At 35.3% G+C, this 25,295-nt stretch overlaps 1 protein-coding gene across 3 annotated transcripts in view; it reads right to left on the bottom strand.

Moving 5' to 3' along the window:
• Window positions 1–25,295, bottom strand: part of GUCY1B1 (guanylate cyclase 1 soluble subunit beta 1) — a 45,311-nt gene that overhangs the window by 5,295 nt on the left and 14,721 nt on the right. For 2 of the 3 annotated variants that reach the window (XM_036999153.2, XM_017678559.3), the window contains exons 3-9: window positions 21,158–21,258; window positions 19,609–19,727; window positions 8,889–8,931; window positions 7,232–7,462; window positions 5,951–6,067; window positions 4,853–4,986; window positions 2,175–2,372 (exon numbers count right to left, since the gene is read on the bottom strand). In XM_036999153.2, coding sequence (XP_036855048.1) covers window positions 2,175–2,372; window positions 4,853–4,986; window positions 5,951–6,067; window positions 7,232–7,462; window positions 8,889–8,931; window positions 19,609–19,727; window positions 21,158–21,208 — 893 coding nt within the window. In that variant the 5' untranslated portion in view covers window positions 21,209–21,258. Of the gene's footprint in view, window positions 1–2,174; window positions 2,373–4,852; window positions 4,987–5,950; window positions 6,068–7,231; window positions 7,463–8,733; window positions 8,932–19,608; window positions 19,728–21,157; window positions 21,259–25,295 lie in introns of all 3 variants that reach the window. The other variant, XM_017678558.3, reaches the window with a different exon arrangement.

The raw sequence follows: 25,295 nt of genomic DNA on the forward strand, positions 1-25,295 counted from the left end.
CTTAATCTTGACTTTGTAAAGAAATATTAAAAGAAGCTGATTTCTCTCCAGTCTCAGCATGCCTTACTCTTCTGTGGAAGGAATCCAATAAAATGGGTGGAAATTGGTCTAGACAAGAAAGGTTTTATTTCTGTAGGCTACACTGAGACAGTGGCCATAGGGATGGTTCTGAGGGGACGGGTGTGGCAAGCACAACAGAGGAGGGGTGACAGGCTCATGGGGGGAGAATCAGAAACGTGGCAGACTTTTCTCCCCACTGTCCAAAGACGCCGCCAGTCTTCCTTGCTGTGTTCACCAGATCACAGAGGCTGCCGGCCACTCCCCTCGTCCTAGCCAGATCTCTACAAAAGACTTAACGATGCCATTTGGGATGGATGTCCTCAAAGCTTTGTGTAGGCATCTTTCGCATTACTGCACAGACACTGCTGGGAACATCCGTTACTGTCAGGCAACGACTTCCAGGCCATCTTCCAAGTTGCCTGGCTGGGGACATCTCTTTCCCATTACAGGCAGCACTGGAGCTCAGCCCAGATTCCAGCCCACCTGAAGAATCTCCTCCCTCCACGGGCTCTTGGCATGAGGACTCAGAATAGCCAATGATGCCACCTTCCCTTTTTCTTTTGTAGAGCGAGAGCGCATGCTGGCTAAGTTAAATGTGCAAAATGGAGCTAAGGGCTCATTATTTTTCCTAGTTTTAGTAGAATTTCTCCAGTCTTTTATTTGTAACTTTTGAACACAGACCATTTTATAAAATATTTTTAAGCTATATTTGCATATTAAACATGAACAGCAGAACTCACTTTCAAAGAAAATGAATACTAAATGGTTTATAATTAAATCACCTTGTAAACCAAATAATCTACAAAATATGAAACCTAGGTTTCCTTATATAACAGCCAAAGCAAGGTACTGAGTAACTCAAACTTATAAACCCCTATCACTTTGAACTTTAGTCCTAAGTACTATCCTACAAGCTCTGTTAAAATGAATTATTTTTCATGGATTAAGATATACCACATACTATTAAAAACATAGTTTGAGTTGTTATGAATTTGAGCTGCCTGCTCCATATACTTTCTGAAATGTGAAAAATATCTGGATAGCTTAGAATCACGAGGAAAGTGGAGTGTTCTTAAAGAAACTAAACACAGCTTTCAGCTTCGTTATATGTTATATGAAGGCCAAGAATCTCCTCCTTCACTTGTCTTAAGAAGCTATGGATAAACACAGACATTTAAATGGCATTGTTGATTTTATCCATGCTATTAATAAATAATTCAAGATGTGTTTCTGTGTGGACACAGCATCCACCTGGGCAACTACACATGTATCAGTGCAAGAAAAGTATAGAAAGTGATGCTATTACGAGTGTCCTGAGCGTTCAAGTAGTGAAATAATTCTTAGGGGAGTAAGGAAATTCAATTCAATTCTCCAACAAGATAGTTTGTATAAACGTTACAAATGAACACAAAAGACCTGGGGTAAAATCTTTTATGAATGTTACTTATTTAGTGCTTTTCATTAATATATGCAAGCCAGGCCAAGTGGTATACAGGATGTGAATTTGTTTAAACAAATTTAACAAGTATGAAAACAAAGTATTATCTTTAATGTTACTTCCTCAATATTTCATAATTTAATCCACTATCCATAGAAAAACAATAGTTTTACATTTTGATGTTTGTTAACACATATCATTACAGATGACATTACAATCTGTCAGATTCCTATTTGCCAAACCCTAAATAATTCAGAGTCCAAAACAAAGAAATCTTTTAAAATGCAATGGCCAATTCTAAGCTGAGTGTGATCCTCAGCCCCTGGCCAGCCCCCATCACATAGAGGATGCTCAGTGCATCTCTCCTAGGAAGGAAGGAATAAACGGATGGTTGGAGTTTAAATACACACTTGAATTATTCTAACAGTTGTCAGAGAAATGTCTTGGCATATTTTCTTTCAAGCTGGTTTGTAAAAATTGAAACCCTATTCCCAACTACCATTAAGACTGATTTATTTCTGTGTGCAGAACTTCTTTTTAAATGATGTGGAAGATTTTATTTACTGCTTCAGGGCTGCAATAGGTTTGCTGCCTTTTTAGCCTGGTTCCCAATCCTAACTACAGTAGAGTCACAGTATCCCTTGCCTTTCCTTAACCACAGAGTTAGCATTCTTACGTATCCGTCTTTTTCTTTTCATCTTCCAGAGCTCTTAAGGTGAGCTGCAGCCTGTCTGTGAGGATTTCCAGTTCTTGGGTCAGTTTGTACTCCTCTCTGAATTGTTCTCCCAAAAGAACGAGATCCCGCGTGGCATCGTGCAGAGGGATGTCACTCAGATACAGCCCTCTCCTTGTCAGGTCATCCAGGTTCATCACACTGTTAGGCAGAGAAATGAGTGACATCAGGCTCTCCTTGTCCACGTGACAACACCGGCACTGGTGTCCTCGAGGAGGATCACCTGCCCTCTCCTAAAAACGCTCAGGCTACAGACAAAAACTTGAGTATTGCATGAAGAACAGGATTTCTTACTTTTAGATACCTAAAAATCTGTCAAAGAACAGTGAACTGGAAATGCATTTTTGCAAATGGCACAATTTAGGCCATCAGCCTAAATTGAAGGATACTGCAGAAATTGCCCTTTGAAATCTGCTCCAGTATTTAGTGCAAGGTTGTTATTTATTGTTATTACATTTTCCCTCATTAGCAAGAGATGAAGAAAAATTTGTCTTCACTCTCTTGACTAGGGATAATAGTGCTTCTTTTGAGAAACTAGCTCATTTTTGCCTTATGGATTTTTTTGCTTTTATAACTGGTTGCTTTTCCCTTTTAGATACAATGATTGAAAGTTTACAAACAGATTTATGAACCATCTTCAACATGTATTTTACGTATTTATGACTTTCTGACATGCATTTTATGTGCTATTCTTAATTCTGGTTCTAATTTCTTCCATCACTCTTATTTCTTGGACTAACTTTTCTCATTTACTTGAAACATTGTTTAATTGGTCCAGTGAAGATCTGGTATGTGACAAGTTGGCTGCTTTCTAAAAATTTATTCTTTGGTTAAAACGTCTTCATGTTATATTATTGGTTTGAATTCTCTAAATGAAAAGTAATTACTGCTGGGCATGCACAATAATAACTTCTCTAAGATGACATAATTGAGTTTTGATTTTACTGAAAAATTCTGGATTAATAAAACAATCTCTCTGTAATACATTCTCAGCAGAAATGTCCATAAATCAAAGCAAAAAATTAGCATGCCAATATAGAAAAATAAAGTGATCAGAGAGTTTACTGATGAAGCACATGGTCTCTTTACATTTTGTTAAGATAGATCTGTAAGTTAAAGCTCACTTGAGGAACAGACCTATCTGAACGAGGCCCTCCTCTGTTATACAAGACATGCCAATGAGCCAGAGGAAAAAAAGATTATAAGCTCTCAATAAAAATGGTTAAAAATGCTCATAAGAGTTAAAAAAAACTTAAATTATAAGTCTCATTTTCCTAAAAATTTATGATTTTCATGAACTATAAATTTTTTTCTATATTTAAACCTAATCATCCTGGAATTATTTATTTTACAAGTAAAACTTCTTTTAATTTTAATCTCCCCTTTCATTTAATGTTTGCAAAAATCTTTCTACACTCATGGGACAGGTACCACATGACAATCTGTGAATGTGTCACCACATGACCAATTTTTGTATATGATTATTAACAACAGATTTCAAATCTTCTGTTTCTGTTTCCAAAGAAACCTTTATTTCCAAAGGCAGAAATGTGAGAAGCTGTCATTCTATTGAAGCTCAACTTGGAAAGAGAAAGAAAAAAAGGAGAACTTATGGGCAGCAAATGATGAAGATACAGTTAGAATGATATAGGTTATTAATAAAAAAAACATAGAGTTTATATGCCCAAGATTTTGTCTCTTATTTTCATGATATATATTCTCAGGAAAAATATGATCACTAGTGTTATATAGTCTTTAACACTGTATTATTATTAAAAGAAGTTGTTACAAAGTTCATTAGATTTTTCAGATATTTTAAAGCAGTATCTTTAAAGTAAAAGTAATCATGGCAGACTTCAAATTTTTAGACAATAAGCTCACCAAACGATGCTTTCTTGAGAGTGTTACTGAGTAATATGCATAAATTTTGGTTATAGAAAGTTGTAAATACACAAACTATCACATAAAACAAGTTCCACAATTATCTTTTTTCTCCTGCTCTAGAGTAAACTTAGATGTATTTTTCTTATTCTCCATTGTCATCCATCTTTTAGTTAAATACTTTGTCAAATTAGGAAAACACCAAACTACAGTTTTACTTCCCTCTGATGTTTATTACAGATAGAATGATTTACATAAATTTCAATTTAATAGTATATTTTGAACAGTGTATCCCAATTAAAGTAGCTAAGTATTTTCAATATAAAACAGTTCAAATCCAGAAAGAACTGGAAAAGTAATTTCTTAGTGCCGAATATGCCCATGTATTTACTCCACCATATTAAATGCTTTACAGAATTTCTTTTCTACATGACACCTCTTTGGAAGACACAAAGCTATAGAATTAGCTCTTAGGAGATTACGTGTCCCGGGTTCAAACAGCATAAACATTTAGCAAATTGATTAAGACATGGCAACTAAAACAGAATACATGATTTCTTTTGAGTTTATTATAAATGGTAGATTAAATGATCCTTGTTACAGAGAAGTGTATACCAAGGGTTATAAAATCTAATTACACTTCAGAATAGGTAGGCATAATTGAACAAAGTGTTATTAAATTCCTTTGTTAGCTAAAGATGGGTACTTATAGCCATTATAATTAATCTAAAAATCATTACCTTGGTGAACACAGAAAAAGTATGCTATCTGCTTCAGGTAAGTAGATCATCTGACCCTTGAGACGTAAGCAGCTGATCTCAGTCCCAGTCAGTTCATCTTCACATTCCAATTTCTCTACATCCAACAATCCTTCCTTGAAAAGGCAAGACATAACCATTAACAGTGCCTCTCTCCCTGCCTAAGAATTAAGCAAAAAGAAGAACACACACACCTCATTTCCCACCACCATAAGGGAGAACAGGGCATCAGTTAGAAGAGGAGGGCATCTCACCAGAGTTCTGCCAGGTAATAACAAAAGTGGCTACCTTAAATACTGCAGTAAAGTGAACTGACTATTTCCTTTGAACCCAAAAAGACAGTAGCTGTGCCACTGTTCACATATTTATTCAAAGCTTCTGTGAACCTTATTTCTGGATGTCCCAGTAAGACCACAGCATATTAACACCAGGCTCTTGCAGTGAATAAGTCAAGCCTCTCCACTGCCCACGCCTCTCCATTCACTGCCCACGCCTGCACATACAGAGACACTGGAAGTGGTTATCTCCAAATATGTCAAGTGTGGGTAGGTGAGACCGTTGGGAGGGCAGGAGGAAGGATGAAAGGTATACTCTAGGATCCTTCTGCTTGATCAATCCCAGGAACAGAAACCAGAAGATCTGGGTACTACCTAAATTATCAACTGAATGAATGTTTTATCACTTTTATTTTCCCATAAAAATGGCACCAAGAATAACAGACAATTTAAGGAAGAATAAATCAGTGGCTTGGGGTAAAATTTTAATAAAGTCCTTATCAGTTCTTCTGATTTCTAAAATGGAACATTATAGATGTATGGGGAGTAAAACATGTGGGTTTTATTATGTGAAACTAGGCTGTCCCACAAAGTGTTCTCAAAATTTACTTCTGATTGGCTGGTAAGAGGGCTGAAAATCAGTAATATTGTCTTTGAAATAGGACTCCCTTTGAGGTTTCATTCAGACCTCTCTACACCTTCTTCATATCATAGGTGTTATAATAGCTGTTTTTTTCCTCCAGAACACTTCTCATTTATAACATGCCTTACTTGCTCACACTTAATGAAATAATATCTTGATTACCTTGCTTCTCAATACAAAAACCGTATTGATGTGTGAAAGGATCCCATGGAAACTAATGTCAATATGAGGACGAACCAGAGAGAAGACAGACAAAAGGCTGCAATTCCCAGGCTGGAGCTAACGTGCAGATGAAAAGAATGCTTCATTAGTCAAAATAATTTTTATGAATCAATATTAGGTAAAACAACTCAATAATATTTAAAAATAGAAAATCGTAATTATTTTGTAAGAAAGTTGCCTCAACTATATACTCTGTCTTAACCAAGTCAACTGAATGGTTAAATGGGCATCAAGCAAATTGCATAAACATAAGACCTAATATGGATTCTGATATATGCTCATATAAATAAGAGAAGCATTTTTAAAGAATGCAAATTTATCGAATGCCTATAGCTTATAATGACATTTGAATATCACAACCACCAGCAAACACAGTTTATGAAGAGATGGCCAGTAATAAAAATAAGCAAGTATTGATTGCTTACAATGGACCAAGCATTGGACTAAATGTTCTTCATTAGATCTCTGTCTTCTATAATGATGGGAAGAGGCACGGAGAGGCAAGCAACACACTTAAGGTCTTATGAGGGAGAGCAGAGCTAGCAAGAGAGCCTGGGCTGTACATTTTCCTACTTCCATATTTCCAGGTTTATGAAAGATCCCATTTGGGCTAATCCTAGATTTTTAAATCTCTTTAACTATAAGGAAAAAATACCTCTAGACACATGCCATGTCCAACTCCAAAGTTACTAGATGAGAGATAAGAGTAAGTAGAAAGGATTTAACAACTGGTTCTGAATAATGCAAGTCAAATGTAGGTTCTCAGCATCACCCCTCTGATGCCTTTCCTATGAAACCCATGATAATCTCTATCATTTTTTCTTTTAATGTTTCTTTAAAATTCCCTTCTTCTCCCTGAAAATATCAATGACTGATTTTGAAAGCTGTTTTCAGATAGTAGATATACAGTGAATATTAATTCAATGAATGAATAAATGAAAGATGATTTTTATTAGAAAGATACCCATTTTCTCATTAAAACAAGTTTATAATTTCCCCATAAATTTCCCACTGCCCTGTGATTAAAATAGAAAACAATGAATAGCTGTCCTAGGGACAGTGTGCCTAAATTTAGCTCCTATTTAAACGACTCATGTGATATATGTGCTGCACATTACCTGAAATATAGTCAAAGGATTGAGTGAATGAGTGGCCACAGGTAACAACAGCATCTATATGGCTCTTTGTCTCAGGCCCCCAAAAAGTGTGATGTCATTTTACCTGGGGAAGCACTCGGTATATGGCATTGCCACACTGTGTGACCACCAGGTGCCGGTCAAATATTATGTGAAAAGGAAAAGCTTTGCAGAAAGTATATGGACTGATGCGTGACTCCTGGGTACCATTTTCTTCAAATCTGTCAAGATCTTCATAAAAATCCTCTTCTTTTGACTCTTTTTCTTCAATTAAAAATTGAGTATGATCACATTCTTCGTTTCTTTGTTGAATAACCTGGATAGGAAAGGCGGGAAATGGTGTTAACTGTCTGCATTTCAATTTAGTTAAAATACTTAAATACCTAAGAAACTGGTTATGGGAAACTGCATTTAGAGAGTTAATTTAAAAAAAATGAATTTATGTAAATATTCTACATGTCTAAAATAGAAAACTATTTCTAGACACTGATTTATGAAATTGGAAGGCTGAATAATTATTCACAGTAAAATTGAAAATCTGGTATCTGTCCTCTATTAGCCAATTCAGGCTCTTTGGTGGAAATGGGAGAAAAGCACCCTCCTGTCTTGGTGGCCTCAGCCCCTCACCAGGTACAGTGAATGACCTACAAATTAGACAAAGTGGCACTATTTAATATGATTTAAAAAATGACATTTACAAACAGAGGGAAATGAAATGATAGACATACACATTTAAAATGACATACATGCATTGCCATTTTATTTCCATAAATTGGCAAGTATATAAAACAACACCATACTTAAAGTTTGGGCTGCTCACACGTGTTAGAATGGAACTCTGATATCTAAGATGCACCCATAAAGAAAGAACACTGAAACAGAGAATTTCTTCCTACTTTTCTCAAATTTTGGGCCACTGAAAAACAGATCTTGAGGCTAAACATGCCAAGCTCACAGAAAGCGGCTGGCTGGGAGACGATATGGGTCAGAAATACAGAAAAACACTGGTTCTCTTTATTTTACAGCTACTGTATCAGTACCCTGATATTATCACTCAAAACTAAGAGCGTGTATCATCAATAGCAACACAATTTTCCAATTATAAGACCTGGCTTCTTTTATCAAGTAATCTATTTTTTAAAAAAAGAATAAAACTTTAAGTTCACAAAGTGAGACATTCCAACTGTATTTCAAGAAAAGACAAAAAAGTCTACAAGGAAAAAAATGATCAGTGAAGCAATATCTAATTTCATGTTACCATAGGTTTTTTCTAAGGCCACAGCTTAGCCAGTCACACATCCTCCTGCTTCCCAGCTGGTGCATGTTCACAGGGAATGCAAACTAAATTTCATGTTGCCTTAAGCAACGTATAATTAGAAAAATCTGCTGCCACAAGGAAAAAATACCCTTCATAATGCATTCCAAGGCCAAATATAGAAGACTGCTAGTGTTGTCACTGTTATGGCTTATATATGCTTCTCATGAGGTCCACTATCAGAGATAAAACTAAAGGCAAATGCACAGAGTATCTTCTTCGTGTTCAACATGTCATCTGAATTCAGAAGTGTGTCCATCACTGATCATTACCTTCATATCTATTTCAGTGCCATGTATTTGTTGAGCTACCGTTTTGATGATTCCAATGACAATATCCTGAAGTCCTTCTCTCTCCGAATAGTAGTGCAGAATGAGGCCTTTGCCCTTTTCTGCATCAGTGCATCTAAAGGAAGGTGCGCGCATACCTGGGTAGATAGTAGCAAGGTGGTCGTGCAGGGCATCGAGGTTCTGCAACAAAGAGGAAGTGGGATGAAAAAATAATGCTTCCATATTGGCAACTGACTTCAAAAAAGCAAGGCTCAAATCTGAGCTTACTGGACAAATTGGCTGAGCAAACATTCACCCAGCACGTCCTTCCGTTGGTGCACGATGATATCTTTAAGGCAAGAACCACAGAGAACTTGAAACTGAAGTAGTATAATTAAGAAAAACATCTGTGACTATTAATAGTTAATATATATTAAGAAACGATAAACAAGTGGGATGTAAAAAGAATCCTGATGCAGATAAAAGAAACACAGTTGTGGGCTAAAGCAAATATATGCATATTTACAGGTGTCTGGGCAGCTGTAAATGAATAGTATGATAAACAATACGGAATGTCCCAAGTGATCACATATTATCCTCTGTTTAGACTACAACCCAGAAAGTGAATTGTTAATCTAAAAATTATATCAGAGTTATAAGCATAGTAAAATATAAACATATTACTTTGTGAGATAATATTTTAGAAATTAAAGTAGTATAATTCCTTTATACCCATCAGTGGCCTCCAATCAAGGCAGAGCTTTATGGCTGACCTGTGAAATAATTACCTTTGGAACTGAAGTCATAGAAAACTAATAAATTTCCACAAAAATACTTTCCACTCCTGCAGCCTTGTCATTAATGTAGAATATGCCAAATTTCCCACTATCCTGTATTACTCACTAAGATACGAAGCTGACTTGTCCAAAGATCAGCAGAAGGAATGGTGCGAAGTATACTTTTTACTTTGTCCCACATGGCTTTTCAAGTTACAGTTTATAATATGTTCAGTGAGTGTGAGTGTGTGTGTGTGTGTGTGTGTGTGTGTGTGTGTGTTGCACATATTAGGATATACACATAGCACGTGGCGGTGTAGGCATTAATAGTAAGGTGGCTGCAGAATCAAGCCGACTTGGATTTAAATCCTGACACTGTCATTTTGTAGCAATGTAGCCAGTTTTCCCAACTTTTCTAAGATTTGATTTCTTCTAGCAAAATGAGGATAACTTCAGTAATGTATACAAAGCACTTAACATATTCCAGGTGTAGGAGGCAAAAATAATGTGCCCCAAAGACTTCCACACCATAATCCTTTCAGACATGGTACCTCCCATGGCAAAAGAGATTTTGCAGATGTGATTCAGGTTATCCATGTTGAGTTCAATTGCCAACTCCAAGATTATGCTGGATTTCCCAAAGAGCCCCACAAATCGTATGAGTGACTGCGCCCTTCAAACCCAAGAACCTTGCCTGGCTATAGTGAGAGAGAGGTGCAATAATGACAGTCAGAAAGATGGTAACATGAGAAGGAAATGCTGCCTGGTCCTGAGATGTAGGAGACAATGTGCAAGGTCCGGAGAGAGGTCTCTAGGACCTTAGGGCAGCCCCACTTGACAAACAGCAAGGAAACTGGGCCCTCAGTCCTGTAACAGCATGGAATTAAACTGTCAACACCCAATGAACAAAAGAAACAATATCCCTGAGTGACTACAAAAGGAACAGAGCCCTGCTGGCACCCTGATTATAGTCCAATGGGACCTGTAATGGATGTGACCTACAATACTATAGAATCATACGTTTGTATTGTCTTAAGCACTTAAGTTTGTGGTAATTTGTTATGATAGCAATAAAAACTTATACATCAAGCAAACAATTATCAATAACTAGTGATTATTGCTAAACATATTAAGGAGACAAAGCAGTCTCAGAATTCCATGGCATAAAAGAAGGCATTAAAAAAGAAGTTGCTAAGGATAAGCCAGAATTGAACTATGGTCCTAAATATCTCAAAGAAGACAATTTAAGGAAGCAAAAATACCCACTAAGGAAGAAACTGGAGTGAGTATGAGGTGACTCCATGGGGGTTCATATTCAAGATTTACTCCACCAGGGTACATATGGCGCTATGGTTTAGTTTTCTGCCCCCTCCTTTCATTCATTCATTCATCCTATAATTTCATATGCATTGTATGTGGAGCAGGCTGGGAGCAGGGTAGGGGGTTGGATACAAATCTGCATGTCATAGACCCTGAATTTAAGCAGCTCATGGTTCATACCACAAATGAATGTGCACAGTGGTGTGTGATGCAAAATTAGGGAGTAAAGAGTGGGGTCTTAAGACTCCAAAGTGAAGATGAGCATTAGGGCATGAAGGCTGACATTCTGCTTCAGATGATGTTTCCATAGGCACCTCAATTAGGTGAATCTGGATTGCTTTTTAATTGCCTTCATGCACAGTGCTTTTGTTTTCTTCCCCAAAATTACACCTGTCATATTCACATCCGTCTAGTTCTTGATGAAAACATCTGTTCACCCTGATTGCCTCTAGATGCTGCTATTGCCATGTAAAAGGAATCCAATATGGCAGGCACTAAGTTTTGGGCAGTTTATACAAATTGCAAGCTACTGAAGGCCTAAAACTATTCTACTTGGCTGAGTGGAACAAAGGGTTCTTCCTATGAAAGGCTCTCCTCATGGAAATCCTGACCTGAGAAGGGAAGATATGAAGACTGCTCTTAACCCTCCCAGATTTTTTACACAGCTACTGATGTTGCAAAAAATGTTGTGAGAGAAAATCTGGTAAGAAAAAAAATCACCAAAAAAGTTTTATACTTATATCCATTTTCCCACAAAGTCAAAATTGAGCTTGTTCTGAGGAAATTTCCTAATGTAATCAGGCCCAGATACTGTTGTGACTCATTTCACGGAAAAAAAGTTGAGTCAAACAATAACTTGAAATATGTATTGTAATAATTTAAAACGTTTTCCTTTATAAAATACTTAAATATATCATGTCAGTGTTCCTACACTCACTTTCATATTCATCTATTCTCACCTTGTGTCATATTGTATTATCAACATATTGCTGTAGTGGCTAAACAGATGGCATGAGGCAATAATAATTGGCACCACTTACATTAGCAACCCCATTGATATTACCAAAGGCCAGGGACAGCCAGGATGATCCAAGAACACTATGCCATAAGTTACACAAAGATAGGCACTACACCCTAAAAGTAGAGCCATGTTATTTTAAATAAAAGTATTGATAATACTAAGGTATTAAAATTGATAAAGTATTACTTCAATGTATCACTGCAAAGCAAATGGAACGCCAAAACACACTGTTAGAACATTCATCTTTTCAATCTTTGTGGTAACCAACTCTCCAGAGATTTTGTTTTATTGAATTTATAGTTAATTAAATAGACAAGTAAAGTATTTTCCAGAAGCTTAAAAGATTTAACACCACTTAACGTAACATTGATTTTCTTTAGATGGTATGTAACATAAAAAATACTCTTGGGATTTCTTTAGTTACAGTTTTCCTTTTTTAACTTTTTTTCTTTCACTTGGTTATATTTTCTCAAAATTAAAGTGATTACCACAGCCAGTCTATTATGAGAAATGGAATTCATGATTAAAAATTAAATTATTTTCATTTGAAGACACTTGTATTGCTAGCAATGTGTCTTCTTCATAGAGTATAATTGTTTAGAGCAAACTCAAAGGCCACAAACTAAAAAGACTATCATAAAAGCCAAGAGAAAACTTTGTTCATATTTTATACCATATATACAAAGCTAATTATTCACACACATGGCCATAACAATGTATCTTAATATGAAATTAAAGTTTCATATTAAAAATGGCATTTTGTTTTATTTATATCCATGGAAGCAGATATACCCAGAAAAGAGCTAAATGGCCAATTACAAAGCTGAATATACATAAAAGAGACATAGAAAAATAATGTGGACACATATATTTCAACACAGTAGATTCCCAGGAAACAATAAAGCAAACCACAAATAGGCTTTTACTTCATTCAGCTTCGCTTTATAACGTTAGAAAACAAGAAAGGCATGGAGAGCAGTTCCATCCAACTCTTTTGCCTCAAGATGCCAAAAGGTTAGTTTGAGGTTTTCTATTCATTTGTTCGTGTTCTGATATCATTGTCCTGTTTTTTTGACAAGCAAAATTACTTTTTTCTACTCAGGAATTTTGCCAAATGTTAAATTCAGTTCATCTCGTCACCTAGCATTTATCATTTACATAAGAAAAATTAGCGCTGGCAGCCTGGGAAACTGTCCTGGAGTTCTAGACTTTGTACATGCCACCGATTTAGAAAACAGAGAGAATTTATTATTCCTTTGAGAAATATTGTGAAATTTCATATTTTCAAAGATCGTAGAATGTTTCAAACTAAGCACAGATTTTCTCTTTGTAATATGCACAGCAAAAATAAGCTCATGCATAATTACAAAGGCAAAGTTTCCAGGAATTAACTACCTCATTTCCTTATTTGCAGAGCATCTAATTAAAAATTCCTAAATGATCCATTTAAATGGGTGGAGAAATACCTTGCATTAAAAGTTTGCAAAATTTTTCAGTCTCCAAGAATCCTTATCCTACTGGATAAGAAGGGAGTTCTCTCCATTATCCAAGAGCATTGCAGAAGTTTAGGTAGGGAAGATATCTCCAAAATCAGTCATTGCAAACCTCTCCCTTTTTTAAAGGAAGGAGGACGAAACAAAGCATTTCCTTTTTATTTCTTTTTTAATTACAGATCGTTATCATTCCATTCTCCCCAGATAAATACTTTCATTAAAGAAAAAAAGGAGTCATAAAATTAGCTCTGTAAAATATTTCTTATTCTACTTTTCAATTCATATTTTTTAAAAACCCTATTTATAACTACATTTGACAATCAATGTTTTGTAAAATTGTGGAAATATATATGTCATTCAAAGAGAAAACAGTCTTATAATTCTAAAATACTTATCTTTCTTCCAAGCCCTCACTTGTCAATTTTAAAATTGCAGTTACAGAAACTGGCATTTTCGATGTTGAGAAAACAGTTCCTTTTGAAATTCATGAGTTAAAAATAAAATGAATGGTGCATTTTTTTCTAAGAAGTATTATAAATAATTTAGGGAAGTATTAGAATTTCACAGCTGTTAGGAAAATCCTCATATTTCCCAAAATAACACTTTGCACAAACATTTAAGAATTTTAGATCCATCATCAATCCCAGATTGCTTCTGGTGGGCTGGCCAAATCACAATGTTCTGTTTTAGAAGCCAAAACCTGGAGCCAAAACAAATTAAAGAAAATCCCATTGCAGACCAAACAGGCGTGGGTAGCCGTACTCCCATGTACGTGAATTGAGTGAATAAGTAAAACTGCCATCATACCAAAATGAGTGGAAGGAGCTGGTGTTTCCAGTGAACTATGACATAATATCTATTTGATTATTCAACTGCAATTCCTATGCATATTTAAATAGGCTCATAATTTAAATCCTGACTTGTCTCTAAGATTGCTCATTTATTTTTCAGTAGTCAAACTGGCTGCCTTTCATACTCCTTTAAATTTCATTTTACCTCTGTGAAATTTTGGGGGCGGTAAAGTAACATAATGCAATAACAATATACCTCTGAAAATGAATTGGTAGCCCTGCTGTAGAATGACTTGGGTCCTATTCTCAGAGGCCATGCCATGTGTTATCTCGTCAGACATGGCTTACTCACAGCTTTTGACTGACCCATACATATGTGTCCAAGTGTACACATTCATGCTAACAGACATAAAAAAAGACAGAGAAATCAAAACACAGAGTTCTGTTCCAATTATCTGTTGCTGCATATCTAGCACCCCAAAACTTAGTGGCTTAAAACAATAATTTAGTATTATCTCTCATGGTTCTGTGGGGTGTCTGGACTCAGGAAGTTCTTGGGTTGGAGATGAAAGTCAGGGCTGGAGCCATTAGAATGTTCTACCAGGCTGTTTTCCCAATATGGATCACTCAGATGGCTCACAGTTGTTGATGACCCTTTGCTGGGAGATCAGCTGGAGCTGCTGTCTGAGGGCTGACACATGACCTCTTCATGTGCCTTGGGCTTCTTATTTCACGTAGCTGATATCCTAGAGGAGCGGCTGAAGAGCAACTGTTCCAAGACACTCAGGTGGAAACTTCAAGACTTATTACAAACAAGCAATAAGAAGTATCAGAATGTTACTTTTGCCATATTCCATTTGCCTAATAATCACTAAAGCTACCCCAGACTCAAGGGAAGGGAAATTCCACTTCTTGATGGGGGAGAGGTAATACGAGAAGAGCCTGTGAGATGGGAGATATCAGTGCAATGAATTTTGGAAAATACAATCCCCAACAATGCAATAGGACATTGGCAAGTAGAGATGAGCATGGATTAAGGTAGAAATACCATGATATTGGACATTCTTTACTAGCTGCTTTTTATGGAGCTTTCAAATCCTGTATACTGTCTTCAGTGTTTTAATAAATACACCAGAAGCTTCAGACAGAAATTACTACGGCAGCATACATTTCATTCCTAATTTAAGAATAAGAAAGGGGCAGAATAGAGAAAAAGTTCTTGAAATACAATCTTATTTAATATCTTACAAAATATACATACCTGACAAAATATGGATATCTTATGGATATCTTACAAAATATCCAGATAAAATGTACAAAATCCAAAAATAAAAGTAAAAAATTCTCCCTATTTTTCTCTCTTTTTGATCAATCATGTTTTTACTTACTCAATCAACTAAAAAATAACAACAAATTCCAAGGATCATCTAATTTTATCAATAGTCCACAAACTGATGGTTTCACAGGAAATTGAAGAAAAATTAATCCCAAACTGTATAATACCTAGGGAAAAATAATGTTTCTAAAAAAGTATCCTCTAAAAATGTTTCTTATATTCTATTACTGCATCCATTTAGAGTTTTTAGCTATTTTTGTTAGTCTTGAGGTAGATTCAAAATAAGCATCATGAAAACTTTATAAATTAAATTTAGAAGCACACTGGTAATTGAATAAGAAGGTCATGAATTTGATACTGGCAGCAAAGCCTTTGAAAGGAGGACTGTCCATTATTAAAACTGTGTACATTTAAATTGTTAAATTATTTAAATCAACATCAAAAGAAATGATAAAATCATGTGAGGAACCAATATTTTCTCTGGAACTAAACTACAGATCATATATATATACACACACAGATATATATACATATACATATATATACATGTATATATAGACAGTGTGTCCTTGAATATAAAATTTCTATAAAGGAACAAGAACAGAAGCATTCTTTTGATAAAATAGCCGAGGCCAAATTTTTTTAATTGCATGTATTTAAGAATTAACTAATTCTAACATTTAAAGACTCTACTGACTGCCGATTATATGCTGTGCCTGGCACTCATATGTTTAAAAATTATTTCAAGAAACACAAAAATATACATGTATATTTAATACAGAGCTATTCTTAGTAATACACCCAACTGAAAGGCTGGGGAGAGACAGCACCTGGGAAAGTCCTCCTTGGAGTCCCGCTGAGGGTCAGGGCTGCCCTGCCTGAGGCATGCTGGGCCCGTCTCCCATGTTGTGATGTCAGTAGCTACTTTATTGTTACCTGAGGGCTTCACATGGAAATATTCGGATGAACATTTAAAAAGTTTTGATAGATACAAATACTACTAGAACTTGTAAATTAATAAACAGGAAAAGGAAATTCACCTAGTGTATGTGTATTCTTCTGTTGTCGCTCTGTAATTCCTCTCTAAGTAAACTTATACAGTCTCACGCAAAATGGGTTTTTGTTATCCTTAATAAAAGAATTAATCTTGTGCTATTGGTGTATTTGCTTCCTATTTTTTACAAATAGCAAATCCTCTTTCAAAAAAAAAAGATATTCATTCATCTTCAGATACACAGATTATATCTATGGAGATACTATCATTAAGAGATTATACATGGTTTCTGGCCTCATGAAGTTTACATTTCAGCCCAATAAACAGGAAATGAAAATACAGTATGAGAACTACTATGGCTGGGAAATAGTGTACCATGAGAACAGTAGAAACACCGATTTACCTTGACTTAGGTAAGGTGGGGATTGGAAGGAGTAGAGTTTCTTTCCAGGAGAAAGAGGTAGTATGTCCAGCAGGATGGACAGGATTTACTTAGGGAAGAAGGATCAGTAACAGAGCTGCAGACAAAGGGAAGACCAGGGACAAAGCTCAGGGATTTTAGAGGAAGTTCTGTTTGTCTGTGCTAGGGGAGAGGAAGGGGCAGGATGGACAGGGAAGATAAACTGTCCTCGATCTGTTAAATTACTTCTTACATTTTCCAATATGCAATTGTGAATCACTGAAGCAAGAAAATGATATGATGAGATGCATCTGCATTTCAGAAAAATTCACTAAAGATACAGAATGGAGAAGCCATTGGAGAAGTCACTGAGGAGGAGCAGAGAAACCAACCAAAATCTAGGAAAGGCAGATTCCCACAGAAGTGTGGGGGAAACAAAGAAAAATGGTAGAATTCGCAAAATGCAGTGTTTAGGGAATAGACTCTAAGAATTTGAAAACTGATTAAAATCAGGGTATGAAAGAGAAAGAAAAGTTTCTTTAAAATCTCTTCCAAATGAAGCCCAGTTTGTCTTACTCTTTGGTGAAGGGTTGAAGTCTACCCTGAAGAATGTTTTATTGATTTACATAAAAACAAATTTTAATCTTTACATGTGACCTAGGATCTTGAAACAATTTATGAAAATCAATTATTTTATAACAGCTTATATAGAAAAAAGTCTAATTCTATGTAATTAGCCTAATCATAATATAAATATCTACTTTCAAGAAAAGCAGTATTTCAATACATTCAATTTGCTGTTAAGATATGCAATTTCAAAACCTGGAAAAAAAAAGAATTAGACAAAAATGTAAAATACTGATGAAAAATTTACAGTATTCTACCTCTCTAGTTTCTTCACTTTTCACACTTACACCAAAAGAAAAATAAAGTTACACGTAATTAAAGAACATTAACGTAAAGCTGCCTATTGACTTTGAAGAAACAGAACTTAGAACTGTTTAAAATAATGTTGTCTAGTGAATATAAAAAGCAATAAAAGCCACTAAAGCAAGCCACAGATACTAGACACATAGATGTTAAATTTTCTAGTAACCATGTTAGAAAAGCACAAACAGGTGAAATTAATGCTGTGTGTTTTATAAAATGCAGTACATCCAAAATATTAACATTTCAACATGTTAACAATATAAAATATGTGTGAACTATTTTATATTCTTTTTGCACTGTCTTTGAAATCTGGTGTGTAATTTACACATAGAGTTTAGTGGCCACATGTGGCTAGTGGCTATTCTAATAGGTAGCTGAGCTCTAGAACATAGAGAAATACACCAAAAAGGCTGCTTGCTCTCTTACTGTGCCATTACAAATTTAGCAGATGTTCATAAAAAGGTTAAAAAAGTAAAAATCGAACAATTTGTAAAACCATTTGGATTGTTGTTTTGTTATGTAGAGGTGGCCACTGAGAGAGAAGGTTTAAATTAAGACAGCAATTAAAAGTTGAAATCTTGCTGATAATGTGACAGAAGTCAACAAAAGTATTAAAAAAAGTAAGATGTATTCAAAAATACAAAACCCCCAGATATCTTTAAATATAAAACTTTAATACATTTAAAATAATTTACTTAAGTACAGCCTGTTAAAGTTTAATTCAAATATCTAGTGGTAGCTATATCATTTGGAAGTGGCAGCTTTTTTTGATACCAGTAGTTTGATAAATCCATGGCAGGGGATTGCAAACCAGTTCCCATCTAGATTTAATGCTGTTTTAAGTTTATAAGAAAAATGTCACTATGTAAACAACAGACATTTTGATTAAACACTGAAGTTCTTATTTTGGCTGTTGAATCAATAATGCAGCTGGATTGAAAGTAGTTTACATTCCGTCAAAACTGGGCTTCGGTTCAGCTAGTATTGCACTGACATCATTTTCCAGCAAGATCTGGCTGCTTTCAGCAGCCAACTTAGAAATTTTCTTTACAAACAGCCACATAATTTTCAATGTTAACACATTTCAAGAAGAGGGTCTCACAAGTGCCTGAGCTTAAAATAGGATAGTCGATCCAAAAATAGTCTCTCAACTAATGTGCAATTTACTAGTAATAACTTTTAAGGTAATTTTAACAGGAATAGAATACAAAGGCCTTTGGAGCCATTATTTCTTTTACTTCTCTTGAAAATGACTTCGGAAGGTCTCCTATTTTTCTTTTTATAGTAGATTAATTAGTATGTAACTCACAGTATGTTCTCAAATTTATTTTGGTGGCAGAGCACCTGAAAGCTAGGGGGCTTTCTCCTAAACAATGAGCCCAGCGGGGAAAGAACATAATAGAAACTGCACGTCTATTTAATTCTGGTATACAAACTCACAATGCCTTAAAGAGAAAGTAAGGCCATGTTACATATCTAAACATATAACCACAACTACCAGCACTATAAACTATTAAAAAAAAAAAGACAATTGAAGAGATCACAATAGGCCATGTTGAGGCTCTCAGAGATCATTAATCCACAACTTGTATATTCATTGTCAGCAACCAACAGTTACAGAAAAAATACAAAGCAAAGTGATAAAATGTACTCAGGACCATCCAATAACTACTACTGTATGTGAATTACAAAAAGTCACTATGATTCCATTTCAGCACCAACACAGTCTCATCAAGTTAGTGGGATAAATGTAGTCTAAAGTCTATGCTTAAGAACCACAATCACAACTTCAATCTACAAAACCTCAAATTGCTTACCTGTAGAAATTCTCTGACATTAGATCCCAGGACGCGCAAGATTGTATCATAACCAGATTCTTGACAAAAGACAAAAAACATCTTCCCAAACATTTGGAGGATTTCTCCAGCATTGAGATCTATTTTACAGATTTGAGAGAAGAGCAATAAAATACATTAAAGCTAGAATATTATTAGTGGGAAGAATGAAGAAGAGTGTACAATAAAAAACATTTTAAGTATCCTCAATTTTTGTGCAGAGTGGACATAGACAACCAGAAAAAACTCTGGCCAGGACAATACAAAAACATCTAAGAAGACAACATTTTAGCATGCTAACAGTGTAAATTTGTACTTACAAACAAAACAATAAGTTTCTCAGTTTCCATGACAAACTACTTAATTTTGAGCTTTTTGAAACATACAATATATTATCTATTTTCTTCTGAAAAATACAGTAAAACCTTGAAAATCATCAAGAATGCATGTAACAATGTCTTAGTACAAAAAATGCTTTTCATTATATATATGTATATTTAATAAGTTTGCATATAGTATGTGTCGTAATATGTGCTTTTTAAATATTCAACAATTAATGTTTCATAAAATGTTTAATTATCTGTAATACCGATTTTAATTGCTATCTTATTCAACAAAAGGATTCAATAATTTGTTTAACCAATCCCCTCTTACTGAAAATGTAGGCTTTTTCAATTTTTGATGAAAACATACATAAATCTTAATGCAAGTAAATCTAATAATTTCTTTAGGAAAAATTCCTGCAGAGTTTGAACATTTTTTAAAAGACTTTGATGATGATTTCCCTTTTAAGTCTACTTTTGACTATACTTGATACTTAATTTTTACAAATTACCAAATTTACATGAAAAAGTTATTTCGTATTTGTTTCAATTTTGATTGCCAATGAAACTGGATATTTTTCTTACTATTAACAATATACCATTCTGTTTTTATTATTCTTGCATTCTGCACCAGATAGTATTCCTCTTCTAGTTCTATTTGGCAAAGCTAAAAAGCTTCCTTCCATCATATCCAAACTGTAGCCTAGTTACAAATTAAGCACCATGAGAATAAATACTACTTTGAGAACAACTTCTTTCCCATGAAGCTTTTTTTGAACTTTGTGTTCTTTGCATGAGCTTTGTCTCATGCAGATCTGTTTCCTGTTTGTTTTACCACTAGCTAATAAAGCTTGTGACTGCAAAAAGAATTGGATAACATATTCTGCTTACCATACTTTTATAATTATTACATTATTGACAACATAACTGAAGTTATTATTATATTAAGTATCAATAAGTTATTTTCTCCTTCCCCAACAAATGACTTTCTGTGGGATGGGGCAGAGAGCACCTCCATTCTCTAAAAGGCTTTTAAAAAGAAAAGTAAGACTCAGAATAGCCTAAGCCTAACATTACTATGTGAGTATCCTCCCCACCAAGGTTGTTCAGAGCACAGCTTACATAACTGTACAGTATGATCTCAATATGCTTTCCTTTGGGCTTCAAGGTGTAACTTAGGCAAAGAAGGAAATTCACATTCAACTTACTGAGGACTTTACTGGCAGCAGCAACCAAATCGTAAGTTTTAGAATCATCATATATTATTCTGACGAGAAACTGTCCTTCTTCATCTAACTGTGCCTCTTTTCTAGAAGACAAAAACAAGAGACAGATGGAGGAATAAGTTGAAATAAAAGAAGAGCTACTATATCCACAATGATTGGATAAACAATGGCTTTATATCTGAAATAGGATTTGTTTCAGCAAGTTTGTTTAAATCAGTGTCAAGTACCTAAAAGTCTAGTGATTAAGTAGAAATTATTTCATATCCCTTTCCCCAATTTAAAATGGTATATGTAAGTATATTTTAGCAAGACTAACATTTATATAGTACTCTAATGCCCAGTAAAATAACTGAGATTAAATATAATCAAGAAGTAACTTTTGGTTTAACAAACAGTCTGCAAATGTTCGTTGAGGGCCTTTATGTGCCAGGCATTGTTCTAGGCATTTAAGGATAGAACTTTTGGCAAAATAAACAAAAATACCTGACTTCTTGGAACATATGTATTCTAGAAGGGGAGACAGACAAGGCATTAAACTAGTAAGTGACATATATAACAGTGGTTTGGAGAAAAATAAAGCCAGTTAGGGAATAACTAAAGAGGGTAGGGAATGCATGTACACAGCCGGGAAGCCTTACTGAGAGGCTGGCAACTGAGTAAAGACTGAATAAGCTCTGGAAGTGAGTCATGGGCAGTCTGGGGAAGTGTGTTCTGGGCAGAGGGAAGAGCATGTGCAAAGGCTCAGGGAAGCAGCAGGGGTGTTGGAGGAAGAGCAGAGGCCAGTGTGGCTGGCACACAGTGGGGGGCACAGGAGCTGTAAGGAGGGGCCTGCTGGGCATTGAGATGACTCTGGCATTTACTTGCAAAAGATGGATGGTTTTGGCACTTGTGACATGGGCAGTGACACCAACTGGCATAGGTTAAAGGGATCAATCCCGCTGTTGCACTGAATGGACCAAAAGGACCCAGGACAGAGCCAGGAGACTAGTTAGGAGGCTACTGACAACACTCAGGTGAGAAGTGCTGGTGAGCTGATTCACAGTCAGAACAGGGGAGAGGTGGTCTGAATCCAGATGTGAAGGCAGATCTAACACGATTTGCTGATGGATTGATACAGATCGTGAGCAAAGGAAAGGACCACGGATGACACTGCGGTTCTGGCCTGAGCATTGGGAAGGATGTTGCCACCAGTAGGGGAAAGATACGTTGAAGGTGGACTGTGGGTAAGTTCAACAGCTCTGTTTTAAACATCTGAAGTTTGAGATGGCAAATGGACTGACAAAATCTTCCAATATATCCAGAGTTTATTAAATGTAGTAGCTCAAAATATACACAGCATTAAATCAAAGGAAATTATAGTTATCACTTTTAACAGTTATCACGATAATAGACAGACTGTAACGATTTTGATTATTTTTCTCAAACAAGTGCCCAAAGAGGAGGGGAAATCCATTTTCAAAATATTGCCAACTGTAAAAGAGAACTGACAAGATCCCAGATATCTTTTCCAATGTTAAATTCACAAAAATATGTGGATATCAGTCTCTGACTTGATTCAATCCAATTCATCTAACTCCCTGCGCCCTGCTAGAATATAAGAGAAACTGGCCCTTAAGGTGAACTTTAAACACGGTAACTCGAAGAGCTCCTTACACAGCTACTGCCATGGCTATACTGAACCCGTGTCTGTTCAAGGGAAAAACTCCAAATGGTAGTATGTTTTAGGTCTAGATGGGGTGTAGATACTCTTAAAATACACCATTATTTGCCTGCTGTTACACATAATAGCACCTGTGAGAAAAACAGCATTTCAGTCAGCATGGAGATCTGAATTGCAGAGCCCATAACTACTAGATGAACAAACTTGGACAAATCTCATAAAGCACATGAGCATTAAAACCCCTCTTTTATAAAATGAGAGCAATAATATAACCTGCCTTCCAAAATTGTAAAGCAATAAAGAGTACAAAAATATGTTCTAAACTGCTGAAACATATATATTACCAATGATCATACTACTTCCTATGTCAACATATTTAAAAAATCAGAGCGATATATATGATGTGAAATTCTTCTCCCTTTTGCTGAACACACACAGCTATTAAATGAAAGGAATTCATCTTCAAAACCTCAAGTCTTTTTAATACCAAAAGTCAAAGAAATATCCCAAAGTTATCAAGGTGCAATGTACAAACACTGCCATGTTTTGATAAATGCTATTATATATCCTACAAATTCTAATTTCTGATACTATAACAATACAAAGCAAAGGAAAGAAGAAACTTAAAAAAAATCCTCCACTACCCTGAGATAACTATTGCTACTTTATATTCAAGTTGTTTATGCTTGAATATATTTGTGTATCAACACACAGCAGATCACATGCTTTTCACTTAATATTTGATGAACTTCTTTTCATGTTAATAAATATATTTCTCTACCTTGACTGCAGAAGATTGCACTGTATGGACATATTGAAGTTTCAGTAGATATTTGGATGGCTTGTTTTTCACAAGTAATAAACAGGGTTGTGATGAGGATGAGTATCTTTGTAGCAAATAATTTTATTTCTAAACAGAATTCCTAGAAATGGAATTGCTGATTTAAGGGATATAAATAGCCTGATTTTTCTCATTTTGTCACTAACATTTTCTTGGGAAACAGCATTGGTCTACAGATTGGAATTTTGAAACCTCTGCTTAAGGGCATTCTAATAAAATATAAAGTTTAATTAAATATATAATGAAATATAAATTAATTACTGCTCTCACTGTGTCCTACTCTCTTTCTTCCAACTGGGATAAATCAAATGACATAAATTTCTGTAATAAACTCAGTTTCTCAGAAACACTCACCAATTCATAACAACTGTTAAATAAAATGAAGTACAAACAGAATATACACTCCCTCTGCATAAAAGAGGAATGGCCATTTCCCTAGAAATTCCCCAGCCCTTAGTCAATGCATTCCTTCTTTCCTTTCTCTCCTTTTAATAAAATAAGCTTCCTTATCTTGGAAGCTTTACTTCCTGTAAAGACCAGCCCCACATGCTCACTGGAAAGAGGCTGAAATATAAATTAAACAGTAGTACATGGAAGGAAATAATCATCTTTTCCTAAAAATTTCACACTGAATTCTAATGAATTATTTGAAGATTTAGGATTCCTTCTTTACATGAGGAACTTTGGATCCCTCTTTAATTATTCTTCCCACCCCACCCCACCCCACCCCCATGGGGAAGGCACTTTTCTAAGTACTTTTAACATATCAATGAACAAAACAGATAAATATCCCTGACCTCATACAGCTTACATTTTAGCTGGCAGAAACAAACTATAAGTAATAAACATAAAATAAACACAAATTTTATAATCTATTATGGGGCAATAAATGCTACAAAAGAAAGCAGATCAGTTTAAAGGGATGAAAATAGGGATGTGGGAGGAAAGGGCAGGACACAAAATTAAATACAGTGATCATGGAGAAATTAACATTTGGGAACAGACTTCAGAAGGCAAAATTTACCTCTAGGACTTACTCTTTCTCGACCCATTTCCCTTTTTCTGTAGCCCTTTCTTCATTTTCTTCCCTTTTCAGAGGAAAAGCCAATTTTGATATGACAAAGACTTTAGGGGGTGTTGGTTTAATATATTAAACTGAACAGGAGAATTTACAGTACAAACATAGTAATATCCAAAGTGATTCATTTCAGGCAATGTGGTCGTTGAAACTAGTAAAAATATTAAGTCAAAAAAGCTCTCCCGGTGTCTCTCAATCTCTATACTACTTTTATTGTAACTTCTAGGCAGATTTATATTTGTTTGGACTGCATGCTGTCATATATTGTAGCCTCCAGAGAGCAGAGACATGTGATAACAATCTCTCAGATGCATGCTTAAGATATATTTGAGGGAATCTTTAGGGGCCTCCCTTCCAACATTATACTGTTCCTTCTCTACTTAGTTTTAGAAATATTTTTCACCAGCTATCTGAAATCACAGAGGGTGGCCAGCAAATGTAAGAAAGGCTGGAAAGTAAGCTAATATTCACACTAAATAAATATTTACATGATTCAGGTAATATTACCTTATCATTCTTCATCCCCCACTTTGCCATCTCA

Source organism: Manis javanica, chromosome 3 (assembly GCF_040802235.1).
Source record: "Manis javanica isolate MJ-LG chromosome 3, MJ_LKY, whole genome shotgun sequence".
NCBI lineage: Eukaryota > Metazoa > Chordata > Mammalia > Pholidota > Manidae > Manis > Manis javanica.